At 43.3% G+C, this 17,663-nt stretch overlaps 1 protein-coding gene across 8 annotated transcripts in view; it reads right to left on the bottom strand.

The window, feature by feature from the left end:
- The window catches only part of IFT80 (intraflagellar transport 80), a 134,426-nt gene that overhangs the window by 74,585 nt on the left and 42,178 nt on the right, over positions 1-17,663 (bottom strand). For all 8 annotated transcript variants that reach the window (XR_015060919.1, XM_085892107.1, XM_085892109.1 and 5 more), the window contains 4 exons: positions 17,348-17,527; positions 16,961-17,079; positions 12,591-12,665; positions 344-507 (listed from right to left, as the gene is read on the bottom strand). Coding sequence is in view for 7 of the 8 variants with exons in the window: in XM_085892107.1 (XP_085748233.1) it covers positions 344-507; positions 12,591-12,665; positions 16,961-17,079; positions 17,348-17,527 (538 nt within the window). In the remaining variant the exon portion in view is untranslated. The remainder of the gene's footprint in view (positions 1-343; positions 508-12,590; positions 12,666-16,960; positions 17,080-17,347; positions 17,528-17,663) is intronic.

The following is a 17,663-nucleotide window of genomic DNA, read 5'->3' as shown; positions in this document are numbered from 1 at the left end:
AAACCCTCACACCTAACCCTAACCCTAACAGCTATTCAGGAAATTTGCAAGAAAGCCCGGGCAACGCCGGGCTTTATTGCTATCCCGAGCAACACCGGGCTTTACTGCTAGTCTCAAATACAACATTCATCATACCTTTGGTAACCGAGCCTGGCATTCCAAATGTAATTTGCTGTGTCAGTCATCTACTGTCATCCCTGATAAACCAACCACCTTGTTAGAAAACTTTGCTAAGCCAATTTATAAGTGATAACCATTGACTTAGCTTCAAATCATGAAATAGAGGTCTAAGAACTCTGTGCAAAATCATGAAATCTGCCACCAAGGAAACCCAACTACGCACCTTTCCCATCAATTGGATCTCTCACAGCAAGTGTATCACTACAGAGAGAGACTGTAAATTGCCCCAGAGTGGGCAGACGTGGAACTGGGAGCAATGGAGATGGCAATGATCTCCCCTCATAAGAATACAGATGAAGGGCACCAGCTTCAGCCAATAAGAAATGTCTGTGATACAGAAAGAAAGAAAAATAAGGCCAATATGTATAGCCATAAATGAAATGCAGAACATGTTGCAACCTCAACCAGCCTCGGTGGTGTAATGGTTAGAATGTCTGTTCTGAGTCTGTGAGGTTGGCAGTTCAAACGCTGGCCGAGTCATACCAAAGACTTTTAAAATGGTATGTGCTGCTTCCTTGCTTAACACTCAGCATTTTAAAAGGATAGAGCATGGATAAACAACCAGAGGTTGGAAATAATGGCGCAGGCTTTGAGGAGGCCATTAGGGTTAGGGTTAGCTGACAGATGACCCTAACCCTAATGGCCTCCTCCTGTGTCAAAGTTCCTTGTAAGGGAACATATTATTACCTTCGCATTCTGCGAAAGGTTATGCTTTGGTCGGCGTGTATTTATTTATTTATTTATTTGTAATCTTGTGATTCGTATAACTAAAAAAGTATTAAACCGAATTGCATGAAATTTGGTGGGATGATTGGTTATTAGCCAGGAAGCATTCGATTAGATTTTGGGATCGTTCGGGTCAAAGGTCAAGGTCAAGGTCACAAAAAGGTCAAAATCGTCTTTTTACGATAACACGGTCAATTTTTATTCAATTTGCATGCAACTAACGCCAAAATGTTCAGAATTCAACGCCTCATCTTGTGATATGCAATATGACACAATGACGCCCATACTCTTGTTACCGGTTAGGGGTCAAAGGTCAGGGGGGTCACGACCTTGAAAAATATGCGGTTTTTGTCATAACGCGGTCAATTCTTGTCCGCTTTACATGAACCCAGCACCAAAATGTTCAGAATTTAATGCCCAATCTTGTGACACAATGACGTCATAACACATGTCACCAGTTGGGGTAAAATGTCGGGGGGGGGGGTCACGCCCTTGAAAAATATGCGGTTTTCGGCATAACTCAGTCAATTCTTATTCGATTTGCATGAAACCAGCATCAAACGAGATTACCTTCTCTTGTTGAAACGTTGTATTCACCAAACTTGCGAGTGAAAACTCGCCAAAACGACGTGAGTTGATTGTTGTTTAGTCCGTAGCCCCCGAAAGTCGGGGGGGGGGTCATGACATTATAGATATGTGGTTTGTGTCATAAGACCATTCATATGAAACCAGTTCCCCACACTCATACGAAGAACAAAAAAAGTAGTGGCGGCGAAGGTATGCGCTCTATGAGTGCCCGTTCTAGTTGTGTTATTATTTTTGATCATGTATCAAAATTCACAGTTACTTTTGAAAGTTCACAGGCAAGCTTCTACACACATTATATGCAGGATCGTGAGGATAATGACATTATGTGATATTAGTTTACAGACATGAATAATGAGTAGAGTTGGAGATGATAGACAACACAGTATTAAGATTTAAACCTGGGGGTACAACAACATAAGGCAAGTGCCTATGCAATTATAGTATGGGGGGGGGGGGGAAAGCAATGTTGTGGATCTCATGTTTTGTGACCTGCCTCGTGCAAACTACATTTCCCATCCCCTCCCTCCATCCCTCCACTTCCCTCATCCCTTCTTCCTTATTTCCCCAACTTTCTTCCTTAATTTCTCCTCACCACCTCACTTTCATACCAAACTACACAATTCCCTCTTTAATAGATGTATATTAAGATATGGTAAATGTTTCCTGCTTCTAGTCACAGCTGAAAGTGACTGCAGTGAAAGCACTGGACCTTTGAACCTTTGCCCTCAGATAAAATCTTCATCCCATTGTGCTTTGTTTTTTTGTCCTTTGACCTCTGTCTCACCACGTGTAGCTCATAAAATTGATGAATTGTACAATGAAGCGCATTCAAGAGGAGACCCCAAACAAATTAAGCGCTATGAAAACAATAGAGAACTCTAACAATAGAGAACTTAAGCACTCTAATAATAGAGAACTATGAAACTTGAGATGCCTAAAGTATCCAGACCTTCTGCTGAGGGTATCCAGAATCAAAGAGAGTTGGCAAATATATTTTGAAATGTGTAAGGAAGGTATCAAGAAGTTATGAGAATTGAGATGGCGAGAGTATCTATGACTTAATTATGAGGGTTCGCTTTTAATGAGTTTAATGCAGAATTTTTTTTGAAAGATGATGTATGACAGAAAAAACTAGAAGGGCACTCGGTAGAGCGCATACCTCAGCCACGTAATGCCTGATCCATAAGAACATATCGGGCCCAATAATTTTTTTAAATATCATGCTGTATATCGTTTTTGGCCATATCCTCAATGGTGAAGAATCACTTTAAAAATTAAATAATTCTCCTATCCAGATCCGGGTTCGAATCTTCACGAAAATCGAATCAAATCGTCGTGGTCACACACCCAACCTGTCCACGAAGTTTCATCCGAATCCGTACACAACTTTTTGAGATATCATGCTATTGTTACGAATCTGGCAGCCATGAGCACCCACCATTCAGGTCCCCATAGCTCAGTTCTTTCGATAAGTAAATGTGGATAGATCGCTCCCTTTCCCCTATGTCTAACGGGAAGTAAGTGTGCATGCGCTGCAAAGTTATTTTATAGATAGGATTTTCACACATATAACAACAACAAGCCTTCACCTCACTTCCTCAATCCGACGCCATAGCGCACGCGGTGGGCGGAGTTCAAGGAAGGGCCTTGCGGTGGGAGATGTGAGCAAGTTTGCCGTTGGTCAGCCAATGGGCGCAGAGCGAGCTCCAAGAGAAGCAGAGCCTCTTCAGGGAGTGGGGGATTGAGACACCCCGACACGCCCACCGACCAATCATGGAGAGATGACCGATTTCCCCCGGCGAATGAGAGGTGCGGAGAGGTGAGACACGTCCCGCCCCCCCCACCACCCCCGACAAATAAAGGGAAGAAATAGACGGGACGGCCCGGTCATCTGGTCTCGTCTCATCGCTGGCTTCTGGTGTCGTCTTGTCGCTGGCTCTGGTCTCGTCGCGTGCCAGAGGAGTGTGCTGGAGCCCAACACTGCCCTCCATACCTGGTGCTTGCAGCGGCATCGAGCTGCGGGTTCAAGTCCCGCCGAGCCGGATTGTAAAGGGCCGCACGAGGCGGGAAGGTCCAAGATAGCTCTGGTTTGTAGCTCATCTTCCCTCGAGCTGGGAACCTTCAATAAAGACCATTGAGGTCCATCTTCTTTTGGGTATTTGTGTGTGCGCGTGTGTGTCTGTGGGCCCAGTCTATAAGTAGCAATTGTTCAAGTGCCTTGTACATTGACTGCATTTCTTATAGTCGGATAACTCTGCTCTTCTGTGTTCCCCTCCTGCCTATTGTAAATAAATATCCATTTTGTTGAATGTTTCAGCTCGTTTTTGTGTTTCTTTCATTAGCTTAGCACGGTGCTGTTGAGAAATTGGGAAGCGGCAAATTGTGCATTCGGTCCGGCGCAGCTCTGGTAACTCCACTTGGTTACGCCGGATCCGAGCCGTTACCGCGACCAGAGTCGGCCGAGGGTGTGGTTTCCCCGGTAGTTGGACGGCGTGAGTACTTAGGTAAATTGGAATTAGACAAGTGGACCCTACCTCACGCCGGCGAAGTATTGGCGTCCACGGTCCTGTAGAGGACCCGTGCTTCTCGGAATTCCGGGTGTTTGGTGGAGCCGACTTTACTGCTCCACCTAGCGGTCATGCTCGCCGTCGACGCCCGGCACCACAACACTATATGGTAATTTAGCCCCATCTCTCCATGGTGAAGAATCACTTGAAAAATAATCGGATCCAGATCCGGATCTTCACTAAAATCGAATCAATTCTTCCTTGTAACACATTCAACGTGTCCACCAAGTTTCGTCCGAATCTGTCCACAACTTTTTGAGATATCGTGCTATATATAATTTTTGGCCCTATTTCTCAATGGTGAAGAATCACTTTAAAATTTTTAACAGTCGGATCCGGATCTGGATCTTCACCAAAGTCTCATCAGTTCATCCTTGTCACACACTCAACATGCCCACCAAATTTCATCCGGATCCATCCACAACCTTTTTAGATATCCTGCACACAGACAGTCAAACAGACAAGCAGACAAACAAACAAGAAAAAGACATCGTGCAGAGCACGATACTTGCAAAATCCTTAAAAAATTTTGACCTCAAAAAGAATTGGTGGTTGAATTCAATAACCAAATATGCAACTCCTCTTTAAATTTCAAGTGAATTGGATGAAAGTTGACAGTTTTAGAAATTCAGCCTATGTTGACCTCAAAATAATTGGTGGTTGAATTCAATGGCCAAATATGCAATTCCTCTTCAAATTTCATGTGAATCAGATGAAAATTGACAATTTTAGGAATTCAGCCAATGTTGACCTCAAAATAATTGGTGGTTGAATCCAATGACCTGATATGCAAATACTCTTCAAATTTCAAGTCAATAGGATGAAAATTGAGGATTTTAGAAGGACCACCTGTTGTTGTCCTTGGGCCTGTGTTGACCTTTTGGTCAATGTTGACCTCAACAATAATTGGCTGGTTGAATTCAGTGACCTGAACTATAAATGTTCTTCAAATTTCAAGTCAATCAGATGAAAATTGAGGATTTTAGAAATATCACCTGTTGTTGACCTTGGACCTATGTTGACCTTTTGTCAATGTTGACCTCAAAAATAATTGACTGGTTGAATTCAGTGACCTGAACTATAACTGCTCTTCAAATTTAAGTCAATCGGATGAAAATTGAGGATTTTAGAAATCTCACTTGTTGTTGACCTTTTGGTTCATGTTGACCTCAAAAATAATTGGCTCGTTGAATTCAGTGACATGAAATATTAATCCTCTTCAAATTTCAAGTCAATCGGATGAAAATTGAGGATTTTAGAAATCCCATCTAAGTTGTTGATCTTTGACCTCTGTTGACCTTTTGACCTCAAAAAGAATAGGCTTCCTGATGAGAAGCTCTACCATGTGGTGAAGTTTCATGAAGATCGGTTTAAAATTGTGATCTGTAGGCGATACACAGACAAACAGACAGGCAGAATAACAAAATCAACTGACCAATATACTTGAAAAATCTTTGATTTTACAAGTAACAAAGAGACAGAGAGGGGTGAAAACAAAACCTCCTTCATCTTCACTGGTGGAGGTAACAAGAAAAAGAGCAATCAGAGATTGCAGACCCTCACCAGGACTTGTTTTGTGTGGTGTATTTTGTGTGGCATTTGTGTACTGGTGTGCTATGTAATTAACAAGAAAAAGAGCAATCAGAGATTGCAGATCTTCACCAGGAGTTATTTTGAGTACTGTAGTGTATTTTTATAGGTTTTAGGGTAAATCCAATATGGCTGCCAAACCATGTGACCAATGACATCATATGTGTGAACGTTTTATTCCTCATGTATAGGCGGTCATATGTGTAAAGTTTCGCCTCGATCTGTTCAGCCACTTCAGAGAATATATTTGAAGGGTTTAAAAAAAACAAGCAATATGGCTGCCGAATCATGTGACCGATGGAGTCATGAATTTTTTTTCTGTGGAACATTTTATCCCGAGATGACCCTCAAAAATTTTTCATACTGATTGGATGTGGCATTCCACATATGCAATTATGACGTCAGAACGAGGGCACCTATGATGTCATAAAAACCACACTAATTTCCCATGAAGAGTACTTGCTATGTGCCAAGTTTCAATTTTTCCTGGTGCGGTTTCAGAAATACAGAGGTCCAAAGTTTTTCCGTTTTTCCAATATGGCTGCTACACTAGGTGCCCTATGACATCATAATTATCATTAAAACATTCGACATGAGAAGTAGCACCAATTTCATCTCAATCCAACAAGCGGTTGAGGAGAAAAACACGAAAGTTTGTATGGACAAACAGACAGACAAACCCAAATGCAATACCCTCTCCTTCGGTGAGGGTAATAATATTGTTACGGCTGTGGAAATTCGCAAACCACCATTCAGGTCTCATAGGTGAGATATCTCTTAAGTACATGTGTAGTTTGCCCAAATCCGTTGTCTACAGGGAATTTATGTGATTCATTCGGGCTGCGACGCTTTGAGCAAGTCGTTTTTCTTTCCCTATCTTTTATTTAAAACAGACGAAAACTGCCAACGATGCTGGTGGGTTTTTCGCGCCATTCTTCTCCGCGCTTGGTGTGAGGGAGGAGAAGAGGGAGGGGCAGCTCGCCGCCGATTGGTGGATGACCAGCGGGAGGCGGTCGTGGTGAGGGAACGCCCCTCTTCGAGAACCCTCTCGAAGGAGGGTGGAGCCGAAAACGGGGGCGGAGTGAAGGGCGGAGTCCCGGGGGATAAAAAGTCAGACACGGAAGGAGCGCTGTTGTTGCTCTTGCTCTCTTCCTGTCTTCCGGCTCGCTCGTCCTCTTCTCTTCCTGGTGGCCGCTGACCTGGTCTTTTGTGGAGCGGTCCCGAGACCCCGCTGGCGGGACGGAGCGTCGGCCATTCCCCACACCGCGACCTTGAGCAACAACGTTCCCCCCCCCCCTTTCTATCCGCGCTGGGATATCCCCGGAAACTCCGTCCATGGCGTCGAGCGGCCAACACATGCCGGCGCGAGGAACGCCGGAGAGGACTCGCCTACCCCGCCAGGGCACGGAGTCGCGGCCAGGCGCGATCACGTCGACGGACGTGGGAGAGGGACTCGACGGCCCAAAGGAAAGTCACCATTTTCTTTTCGGGGTTTTTGTATGGATCTTGTGGCGCCGTGTCTTGTAAAGTAGAACTGTGTAAGTGTTTCCATGTGTCGGTCTTATTCGGTTGTGGCTCTGCATTGTTGCTTTTGTTTGGGTTGATATATGTGCATTTTGACTGTTTGGCTGTATATGTGTGCTCTCCGTGTGTCGTGTAAATAAAGTGCTTGCATGTTGAACTGTGCCCGTTTCGCTTCGTCTCCTTCCTTTTAATTGACCCTCCATCCTGCTTCACGTAAAGGGTTCGTAGTGGGCTTAATACGCCCGATAATTAATCGGAACCGTCGAGGCCGACAATAACACCGCTCGGTTATCACTGTAACACGGAACGGACCGCTTAAGCGGTTCGTGTCTGGAGTTGGCCTGCAGCGAGGTACGATCGCCCGGTCGACCATCCGCGCAGGTACTTAGGTAGATCGAATTTGGCGAGCAACCCTGTCCTGCGCGGGTGGGCAATTGGCACGGTCGTGGTGGGGTTAAACCCCCACCCGTGACTATCTCCCGGCGTTGTTTTGAGAGGGTCACGACAGAATTGTCCGTTCCGGTGGGCGAGGCGGCCGCCATTCGAGTCGAGCGGCCGATCGCACGTCGGCGAGCGCGAATTCGCAACAATATGTATGTATGTATGTATGTATATCCGCTCTTCACCCATTGGTTGGACTGCTGACCTGATGTCACGCACAATTGTAACCTGAAATACTGAACCGAAAGTGCCCAAGGACCCAAAAGACCCCCTCCTCCCTTCCCCGAGGACCCAAAAAATGAAAAGACCCAAAAGACTGAAAAGACCCCAAAAACCCAATGGACCCCGAAGACCCAAAATACCGCGAAGACCCTGAAAGACCCCAAATACCCTTAAAGACCCCGAAGAACTAAAAGACCCAGAAGTCCCAAAAGAGCCCGAAGACCCTTATAAATGACCCCAAAAATCCAATGGACCACAAAGACTCAAAATGCCCCCAAAGAGCCTTAAAGACCCAGAAGACCTAAAATACCAAAAAGACCTAGAAGACCTCGAAGACGCAAAAGACCCTTAAAGACCCCTGAAGACCAAAAAGACCCCGAAAATCCAATGGACCCCAAAGACCCAAAATACACCGAAGACCCTTAAAGACCTAAAAGACCCAGAAGACCTTGACAACCCAAAAGACCTTGAAGACCAAAAAGAGCCTGAGGACCTAAAATACTCAAAGAACCCAGAGGACCCAAAAGACCCAGAGGACGCAAAAGACTCCAGGGACTCCGAACACACAAATGACCCTGAAGACCCAAAAGACCAGGGACTCCAATAGACCCCGAGGACCTAAAATACCAAGATAACCCAAAATACCTAGAGGACCCAAAAGGCCTGATGGATCCAAAAGACACAACGGGACTACCACGGATCCATGGAAAATGTGACCTCGGGTCCCTAACCCCCCCCACCACCACCACACCCAAACTCTGTCATCCCCTCCCCCTTTCTTCTTCAAGTCCACAACTGCCCTAAACCATCCAACCATCCATTGCGACCATACTTTATGCAGAGCGTCGGTGCTGCTAAAGCGGTCTCCTGGGCTATTGGGCACAATCCTGGATGGGTCGCCACTCCTACGCAGGATACTCAAATGGCTCAATCATCCCAGCAAGCTGGTACTCATTTTGCCGACCTCAGAAGGATGACAGGCTAAGTCAACCCCACCTGGTATTAATTCAACAGCCAAGTGGGATTTTAAATCAGGACCCAAGGATACCAAGCCCACCACCATATCCATTAAGCCAACACCAGGCATGCCCCAAACCCCAAGTACTCAATCCCTCTTCGAACCCCAAGCCCTCAATCTCCCCTCCTGCTCCCAACGTCTCAATCTCCCTCTTCCAACTCCATGCACCCATAATCCAAACTCTCTGTCCTCCCCTCCCCATTTCTTCCTATTCATAACAACGTTACACAAATACACACAGGGCACTTTGGCGTATGAGAAGGCCATTCGGACTATCATGCTTGCATTGTTCCTGTTCCCATTTGTTAACAATGTAAAAAGTAAATAAAGATGGAACGTTAAATTCACAATCACTTCCTCCTTTCTTCCCTTATCCTCACTATAATTAACGGACCGGTGTTTCAGTGTTTGTTGCGCTACTACTCCTCCAGTTGTAGGCCAATTCCATCCAGACTTGTAACATAGGATCAGCATTATCCCAATTAATGTAGAGGGGTGTTTTTATCTTTGTTGGTAGTCTTGAGGGGGGGGGGGGGGACGCAAATTGTCTCAGTAAATGTGTATCACGTAGCGCTGCCTCCAGATGGGGGAGGGTATTACAAGCCTCCACCGTTTACAGTGCAGTATTCCTGTCCTCACGTTTTCCAGTGCAGTGAGGTGTTTTGAATTATAAGCAGTAGGTATGTTTTTGCATCGTGCACATAACTTCATGAATTTTTTTTGTTTGTTTCGCCTATACACCACCCAAATAAAGGTATGCATCAGAAGAACGTGTTGCATGCTTGAAACAAGATCGTCCATAGGGTGGATACTCTGTCAGTAGACATAACTAGAACTGCCACTTTATAAATGCTGGCAGTGATGACTAGGTACCAAGATGTCCCGCTTTGACCGGACACCTGACCCTAACCCATGAAATTTATTCTTATTCAATTGAATTCAGAATGGGAATAAAATATATTCAATTCAAATAAAATGGAAGACCAAATTGGTACAGTACTGCATTGGTGTCATCAGAAGGAACCCAAACAAGCAAAAAGCAAAGATGAAATCATCAGAAGGAACCTGGATAGAATTTGGGTTTCAGCTGCTACTCCTCCACCCTCAAACCCATCCAGGCACAGCCAAGTGAGCCGAATTCAAAAATAAATAAATAAATAATTACCCCCGTGTGGGGGTGAGACCGAAACGAAAGCGATTCATTCTGGTTACCATAACGTGGAAAACATGGCGGCTTGAAAAGTTCTTGAAGTTATGGTAAGTTAACTTCAACGTAGTCTGCCTTGAATATATCATGTCTGTTAATGAAAACCCGTTTGTGGTATGGGATATTATACAAGCAGCAATAAATGCGCCCTCTTGACTTAATGTGTGGCTGACATTTCGTGTAATTCGTGCCCCCGTGCTGCAGCGATCAATGACGATTGATCGTTTATATTTGCAAGAGGTAAAATTTGATAGTAATAATAAATTGCAAATTCCAATAAAATAACAAAGTTAATATGAAGTAAAAACTGTAAAAAGATTCCATACACGATCCCCTATGTTGAACTGGGCATACACAACTAGCGATCCCACACTCGGGGGCTTGAAATACAGGCAAACCAAACATTATCATCACAACAAAATTCGGTTTAATAAATTGTTAAAACTACATCAGGTACTACCCACTATATATTATCTATATTACATTTATGTTCGAGGCACAAGCACTAAAAATTAACATACCGTAACAGGTCGTTCTACTGCATCTGCCATCTTGTTCGCACTACAGTAACCGGAATCAACCGCTTTTGTTTTGCTCTCGGACGTTTCGCGACGGAAATAACCAATCTTGCTTCCGTTCCCCACCAATCTATTCCGGGATTGTCCGTTCTTGTGTCCGTCGCGATTGTTCTTACGTGTAGAATAAACGTGTTGGTTTCCATTATATCTGCTATTGCGACCGCAATTACTGTGTTGGTTTAAATTTCAACCGCTTTTTCATCAATTTTAGCTGTTTTTGTAACAAGAATGACGGGTTTTCATTCCGTCTGACAACGTTGGCGTCAGTTTGTTAGGGGGGCCTGTCACCATCCATTCGTCTCAAAGGACATTGGTACATGCTTCAGGTTGGGTTGAGGTTTCTACATTGTCCCATGTGACTCAATAAACCGATTTGAGCTCTGCATTGGCTATGACAGGTAGAACACTGAGGAGACATCATCAGTGGGGGCTGAGTGATAGCTTACAGGCCCCTTGACCTCGCTTGCTGCTTTCTGTAATAGCTCTGCAATCTGAGCGTCTATGTTCAATACTGTTCTCCATACAACACATTCAGACTCCATTTTTCAGCTTGCTGTGGAAAATACAAAATACTGAAGGTTGCCTTTGCAGAGATCTTTGAAAAGCAAATCTTTTTTGGTACAGGGTGTGTTAAAAGGGCATAAAACAAGCCAGTTAAACGAGGGCCTAAAGCAGCTGAGAATAAAAACTTTTGGTGAGGTGTGTGAACACATAAAATAACAAGGAAATCTAGCACAGGTGGAGGCCATTCAGCCCATAATGCCTGTACGAACACCACACCAACCCATCTACAGAAGAACCAAGGAAGAAAATGCAAAAAAAAAGTTTTTAATTAACAAAATAATATTTTTTGTTTGTTTTTTGGGGGATTTTTTTTATTGTAGTTTTTGTATTATTAATTTTTTTGTAGTTTTTGTATTTCTTTTTCTGTTGAATAATTCATCTGCACTTATTTTATCTATATCTTTCATTATCTTAAACATCTCGATCATATCTCCTCGTAACCGCCTCCTTTCTAGTGAATAAAGCCCTGTCTCCTTCTGCCGCACCTCATAGCTAAGTCTAGCTAGACCCGGAATCAATCGAGTAGCCCTGCGCTGAACCCTCTCTATGGCATCTATGTCCTTCCAGAACTGTGGTGACCAAAACTGCACACAATATTCTAGATGTGGCCTCACTAAATTCCTATACAATGTTAACACCACCTCTTTTGATTTATAAATGATCCCCCTCCGAATGCAGCCTAAAATCCTATCTACTTTACCTATAGCTGCCTGCTTACCCCCAAATCTATTACCACCCCCAGATCCTTCTCCTGTGTGATATGCTCCAAAATTACCACTTGCATCCTGAAATCTTTATTTTCATTGTTTTTTCTTATCCCAAACACCTTACACTTGCTCAGGTTAAATTCCATCTGCCAATCTTTTGCCCAATCTATGCAAGTATCAATACTTTCCTGAATTTGATCACCACCCACTCTGATATCCACCTCACCTCCAAGCTTTGTGTCATCTGCAAATTTGGAAGCTTACTCTTTACCCCATTATTCAAATTGTTGATGTAAATAATGAACAGTAATGGTCTGAGTGCTGATCCCTGAGGTACCCTGCTACTTACATCCTCCCAGCAAGACATCCTCCCACTCACAGCCACAAATGTAATACAAGAAAATAAACAGATCGAAAGTGTATTTGTAAACAACAGAGACAGCCAAGCATAACAGAAACTGTCTCTCTGAAATGTTAATGGAATTAATAATGAGAAAAATGAAAGAAGGAAGGAATTATTTGATGGATAAATTATTTGATTTTAGAAAAGAAATTAATTATAAATGATTTATCAGAATTAATGAGCAATCTTAAATGCATTCCCATTTATTATAATGAAACAACATCGCAAGTTTATGTTTTGAGAGCACAGCGAGAATTACAAACAATTTCACTTACTTTGGAGACTGCACAATGAGACCCACACTACCCTCTTTCAAGTCAAAGAGGACTGGTGTGTTCCAGTTCTTGATGCTGAAGGCAAAACAGAATGCATGAGTAATTATGCTTCAAATGGCTGCCAACATTAAGCGGAGCAACTCAGGTTCACATTTGCATGTCATAGACATTTATTTGACTCTCCTGAAAATTTCTTGCTTTTTGTGGCTGGATGGTTAAATTCATCTGCCAATCTTTAATTGGTCAATCTACCAATCTAAAATGATCAACACCATTCTGCCAAAATATATAAATACATACTGATGGTAATTTCAATAAATACACACTGATGGTAATAAGCATCAACTCTTCAATTCACCGAGCAGGAAGGCCGGTACTTTATAGTCAACGAAGCATCTCAAGCATTTGGTTTGAGCTGCAACCAAACAATGCTGATGGAACACCGAGCAGCATTGGCGAGAAGTGGCACAGGTTTGCAGCCAACGATAAAGGCAGAATGTGCTTCTAACACGTCATTTGACTGAACGGCAAACCCTCCTCCTTTTAAGATCGAATTAACAAGTCTCAATGAGGGGAAAACAGATGTTCACATGGCTTTTGACCTTTAAAGGTCAGGTCAGAATGCCACATTAGTTAAACATTTTGCCTTCACTGTATGAATGTTGTTGTGCATAGCGGACTACGATTGTACAATATACAGTATGGAAATAGCTTTCAACTCGTATTATTGTACAATAAATTTAAATAGCTTTGCTTTGCAAGATCCTGTCATGTCTGATGGCATATCGAGCCTCTTGAGCAACTCGCTACCCTTTCGTCTGTCCTGGGCCCACTGACTGATGCAATTCAGGTGGTTTCTAGCTTCATCAGCTCTTTTTCCACCATATTCCACCAGGTCTCTCTAGGTTGTCCAACCCTCGTTTGACCTTCAGTCTTCCAGTGTGTAGCTCTTTGTGATGTTGTTTTCCATACGCAGTGCATGCCCATCGAGTGATGAGATATTTTCCTTCATTGTGATGTGTACTAATTTGGTACCCATCATGTACTTACCTTATAGAATCTCAAAGGATAAAAAAGATAGTGTGAATTTTACTGTACAAAAGTAAAAGCAGTGTGTGAAAATTTTATTTATCACGTATATAAATTACTCATGGTACTGACTTCACCTGTAAGCACCCCCTCATCCCTCAAGCACAAGTTAAAGACTGATTCACACACAAAGATGGTTATCAGAGGGATACCGACAATGCAAAAAGAGCAATGACCAACAGTCGCATGGATTTTCACAAGTATATACAGTCCAGGGCAGCACTGTTTTCCCCTTATATATTGTCGTGTGCACGCCAATTAAGACCGATGCTGGACGGATGAGCCGAACTGGTTTTTATTCCCTTTGGCACGTCAATTTATGGTGGCCTTGCACGTGTGGGAATCGCAGGAAGCACACGAGGCTCTTAACTCTTTTAAAACCAATGGGTTTATTTCCTAAACAAATAACAGGGGATGGTGATCACGACGGTGGAGATGACGGGTTGAGGTGGGTATGAAAGGGGGGGGACACAGAATCGATAAATAATTGCATACAATGACAATAAAGCCGATGGTGCCACACACCAGACTTGTTTCATCCAAACCATAATTTCACAAGTTTCATCAAACCATAATTGTCCTGCCAATAAATATCATTACATTTGTTTAATTGGCATGGGTTACATGAGAATATTGGTTGCAGCAGGAGCTGCTGACATTGAACAGGCTCACCAGTGGTGATTGGATTGCTGTTACATTTACAGATTTCATAGACAGGGAAAGGGAACGAGAACCGGGTGGGCCTTAGCTCTGCTGGTGGATGAGAAGGGAGCAGATCCACTGGCTGGAGAGATGAATAGGCGATGAGGCACAGCGACGAAGGCACACTAGCAAGGCGACAAAGACACGCAAGCAGGACGACGAAGGCTCACGAGCAGGAACAGGGACAACAAAGCATGCACAACAAATGGGGTAACATCAGTAGGAACAAGAGAAGGCAGGCACACAAGAAGAAAGGAAGGCAGGCACCACAGACAGAGCAACCGTTTCCTGTCCACACGATCTACTCTTTTTTTTGGCATCAGCTCAATTATCCTCAGGGATGACTCCAACTCTCCTGGCTCTTGGGAGCTCTTGCAAAAGGTCCCAAAACTCCGCCCTCTCGGGGCAACGAAAAATCCACCCCTCCGGAGACGATCCATAGCTCTGCCCCCAGGAGGCGATGAAAATCTTTGTCCTCTCTGTTCACTTTGGCCTCACTTTGGCGCCTCACTTAGGCCTCACTTGTGGGCCACTCAAGAGGTTATACATCCGATTCCTTCCGTTAAACCCAAACTACTTATTACATCATACTACCCTCCGTGTAGTGCACATTTAAACAGACAATTATTAACCTCCGCCATCGAAGATGGTTACATCGAAGATGCCATCGGAGGTTACTGTTTTCACCCCTTTCTGTTTGTTTGTTTGTTTGTGAAGAGCATTACGGAAAAACTCCGACGGATTTCGACGAAACTTGGTGGGGGGGGTTAGGTATGGTCCAAGGATCATGCCATTAGATTTTGAACTTGGTCCAAAGTCCATTATGGCCGCTATGGCGGCCATTTTGAAAAAAATATTTTAATTTTTGTTTTTGCATTTCTACATGTTTAAAGTGATTTCCAACCAAAAATAAATAAATTTGTTAGAGAAAAAAAATAACATTTGCAACTTTTTTCAAAAAAATTTCGAATTTTTTTTTGCATTTCTACATGTTTTAAGTGATTTCCAACCTCACCCCCCAAAAAAATTTGTTAGAGAAAAAAAAGAAATTTTCACCTTTTTTTTCAAAAAAATTTCGATTTTTTTTTTGGGCATTTCTTCATGCGTGTCGATCTAGTTTAGTTTATTCAATCGTGGTTCAGTAGAGTCTGATCCGTTTTGACCTACAATGAATAGGATATCAGGTTCACTTAAGTGACCCAGCAGTATTGGCGACGGAGGTTTTGCACTCTACTGAGTGCTCCCCCTCTAGTTAAGCTATGTTTCCCTACTTCATCACACTGAGATGGGCTATCTACTCGTACACGGACCATACAATATACATATATACTTGCTCTAAGGTAGTATCTACCCACCCCCCATACAAATATAACACAGCACCCCCCCCCCATACAAATGTAACACAGCACCCCCCCCCCCCCAAGAACTGCAGCTCCAGCAGGATTGCAGAGACAACAGCTTCAGCCTAAACACTTACAGACTCACACCTAAGTAACCTCATAAAATAAATCAAGAGGAGCTGTGGGAAGCGAGCCACAGCTAACTTACCTCCCCTCCTTATTGTACAACCCCCTAAGTTTCAAACAATTAAAAATTGTACAATTTTATGGACAGTGGCCATCTCTCTTGTCTCCTCTCTCCAATGTACTGGGGTGGGGAGTGAATGGCTGGCAAAAACACAAACAGGCCTACTTTAATGACAATTTAACTTATCCAATACAAACCCCACGACTTCACCTCCAGTGGATGTCACCTGCTCCATCTGTCAGCTGAGCCCAAATACCAAATTTCCAAACTACCTATCCAATTTCCCAGGCTATCACAAACATTCGAACAAAACACAATTCTTTATTTACAACACACATCACATTTTAACCCTTTCCACCCAATCCACATGCTTGACTCTCATGTCCACTCTTGCCCGTCACCAACACCAATTCCTCAACTCACCTGCCTACCCCCCAATAGCAAAGCATGGCGAGGAATGACAGTGGGGAAAGGCTAATTTAACAGCAATCCAATCACCACTGGTGAGCCCGTTCAATGCCAGCAGTGCCTGTTGCAGCCAATGCCAATTAAACCCAGGACTCCAAGGTAACATCTACCCCTTCTATAAACGTAACAATATTTATCAGCAGGACAATTATGGTTGATAAAACTACAAACTCTCTTTGGTGGTAAGGATAGAGAGTGAGCCATTCTTACTCACGAAGGGATAACATCTCAAACGTCAGCTTTACTTTACATCACATGGCAGTCAGCATACCTTTGTCAACTCTTGGTTGATCGAAACTCTCATTTGTTCACGTAATATTATCATTTGAAATATAAGGCTATGACAAAGGTTGATTAGAGGTACTTGAAATGTTCTGTTAAAATCACTCAGAAGAACCAAATGTGGAAGTTGCACATGGATAAACAATGAGAGTGCTATTCACAAAATTTGGCGCATGCATTTTCGAGATATCCAGACCTCCACGGTGTAAATTATGTTTCTGGAGGTGCTATGAATAATTCGTACCATTAAATACAGTTTGCCTGTCATGTGGATATTACAAGTTGACATCAACAATCTTCACCTGTAAATATAGCACTGTAGGGATGTAGTGACAATCAGATAGCCAAAGTCAAAGGAAGCCTTCACAACAGGGTCTCGGAATTCCAAGAGATCTAATGCGTCATTCAGCACATTTCGCACCTATTGGTGGGAATATGGAGAGAGAAAAAAACCCCAGAATAAATTAGTTCACTTTGTTGAGTCAATAAAACTATTTTATTGGTCAACAACAGTCGTTATGATTCAGCAAGTGAAGGACACATGTTATCTGGAAAACTAGATTACTTCACTGTTGTAATTTTATAAAAATGTAAGCAGGGTAAAAGAAGACTGAAGTCAGCAATACGTAATTCTATGCTCAAAAGCAATTGTACTTTTGTTAATGGTATTCAAATTACAAGCAGCATGCCTGAATAGTTCGACGCTTGGACAACGTTAGCTCGAAGGCACCTCGTTCCCAACGTTGCCCAATCATGTGAGCGAAGATTACGTGTCCATCACCACAGGCAGCCGCAACGCGTGTTCCATCAGGTGCCCAAGCGAGGCCAAATGTGCTGCCTGTCGTATGTTTCTCTACACAGTGAGACCACTGCATCAGAACAAGGACGAAAAAGTTAGAGGTATCAATGGCACACTCTTCTAAGCAGCATAATTTCCAGTGTAGCATTTTCTCTTTGCACCTGTTTCCTGGGAAAAATTTTTTTCAACATATCTCCTGGTTAAGG

The sequence above is a fragment of the Eptatretus burgeri genome, chromosome 8 (genome assembly GCF_056783735.1).
Source record: "Eptatretus burgeri isolate ZD-2024b chromosome 8, Ebu_testis_v1, whole genome shotgun sequence".
Lineage (NCBI taxonomy): Eukaryota > Metazoa > Chordata > Myxini > Myxiniformes > Myxinidae > Eptatretus > Eptatretus burgeri.
The sequence above is the reverse complement of the archived record's forward strand: the minus strand, read 5'-3'. Positions and strand labels throughout refer to the sequence as shown.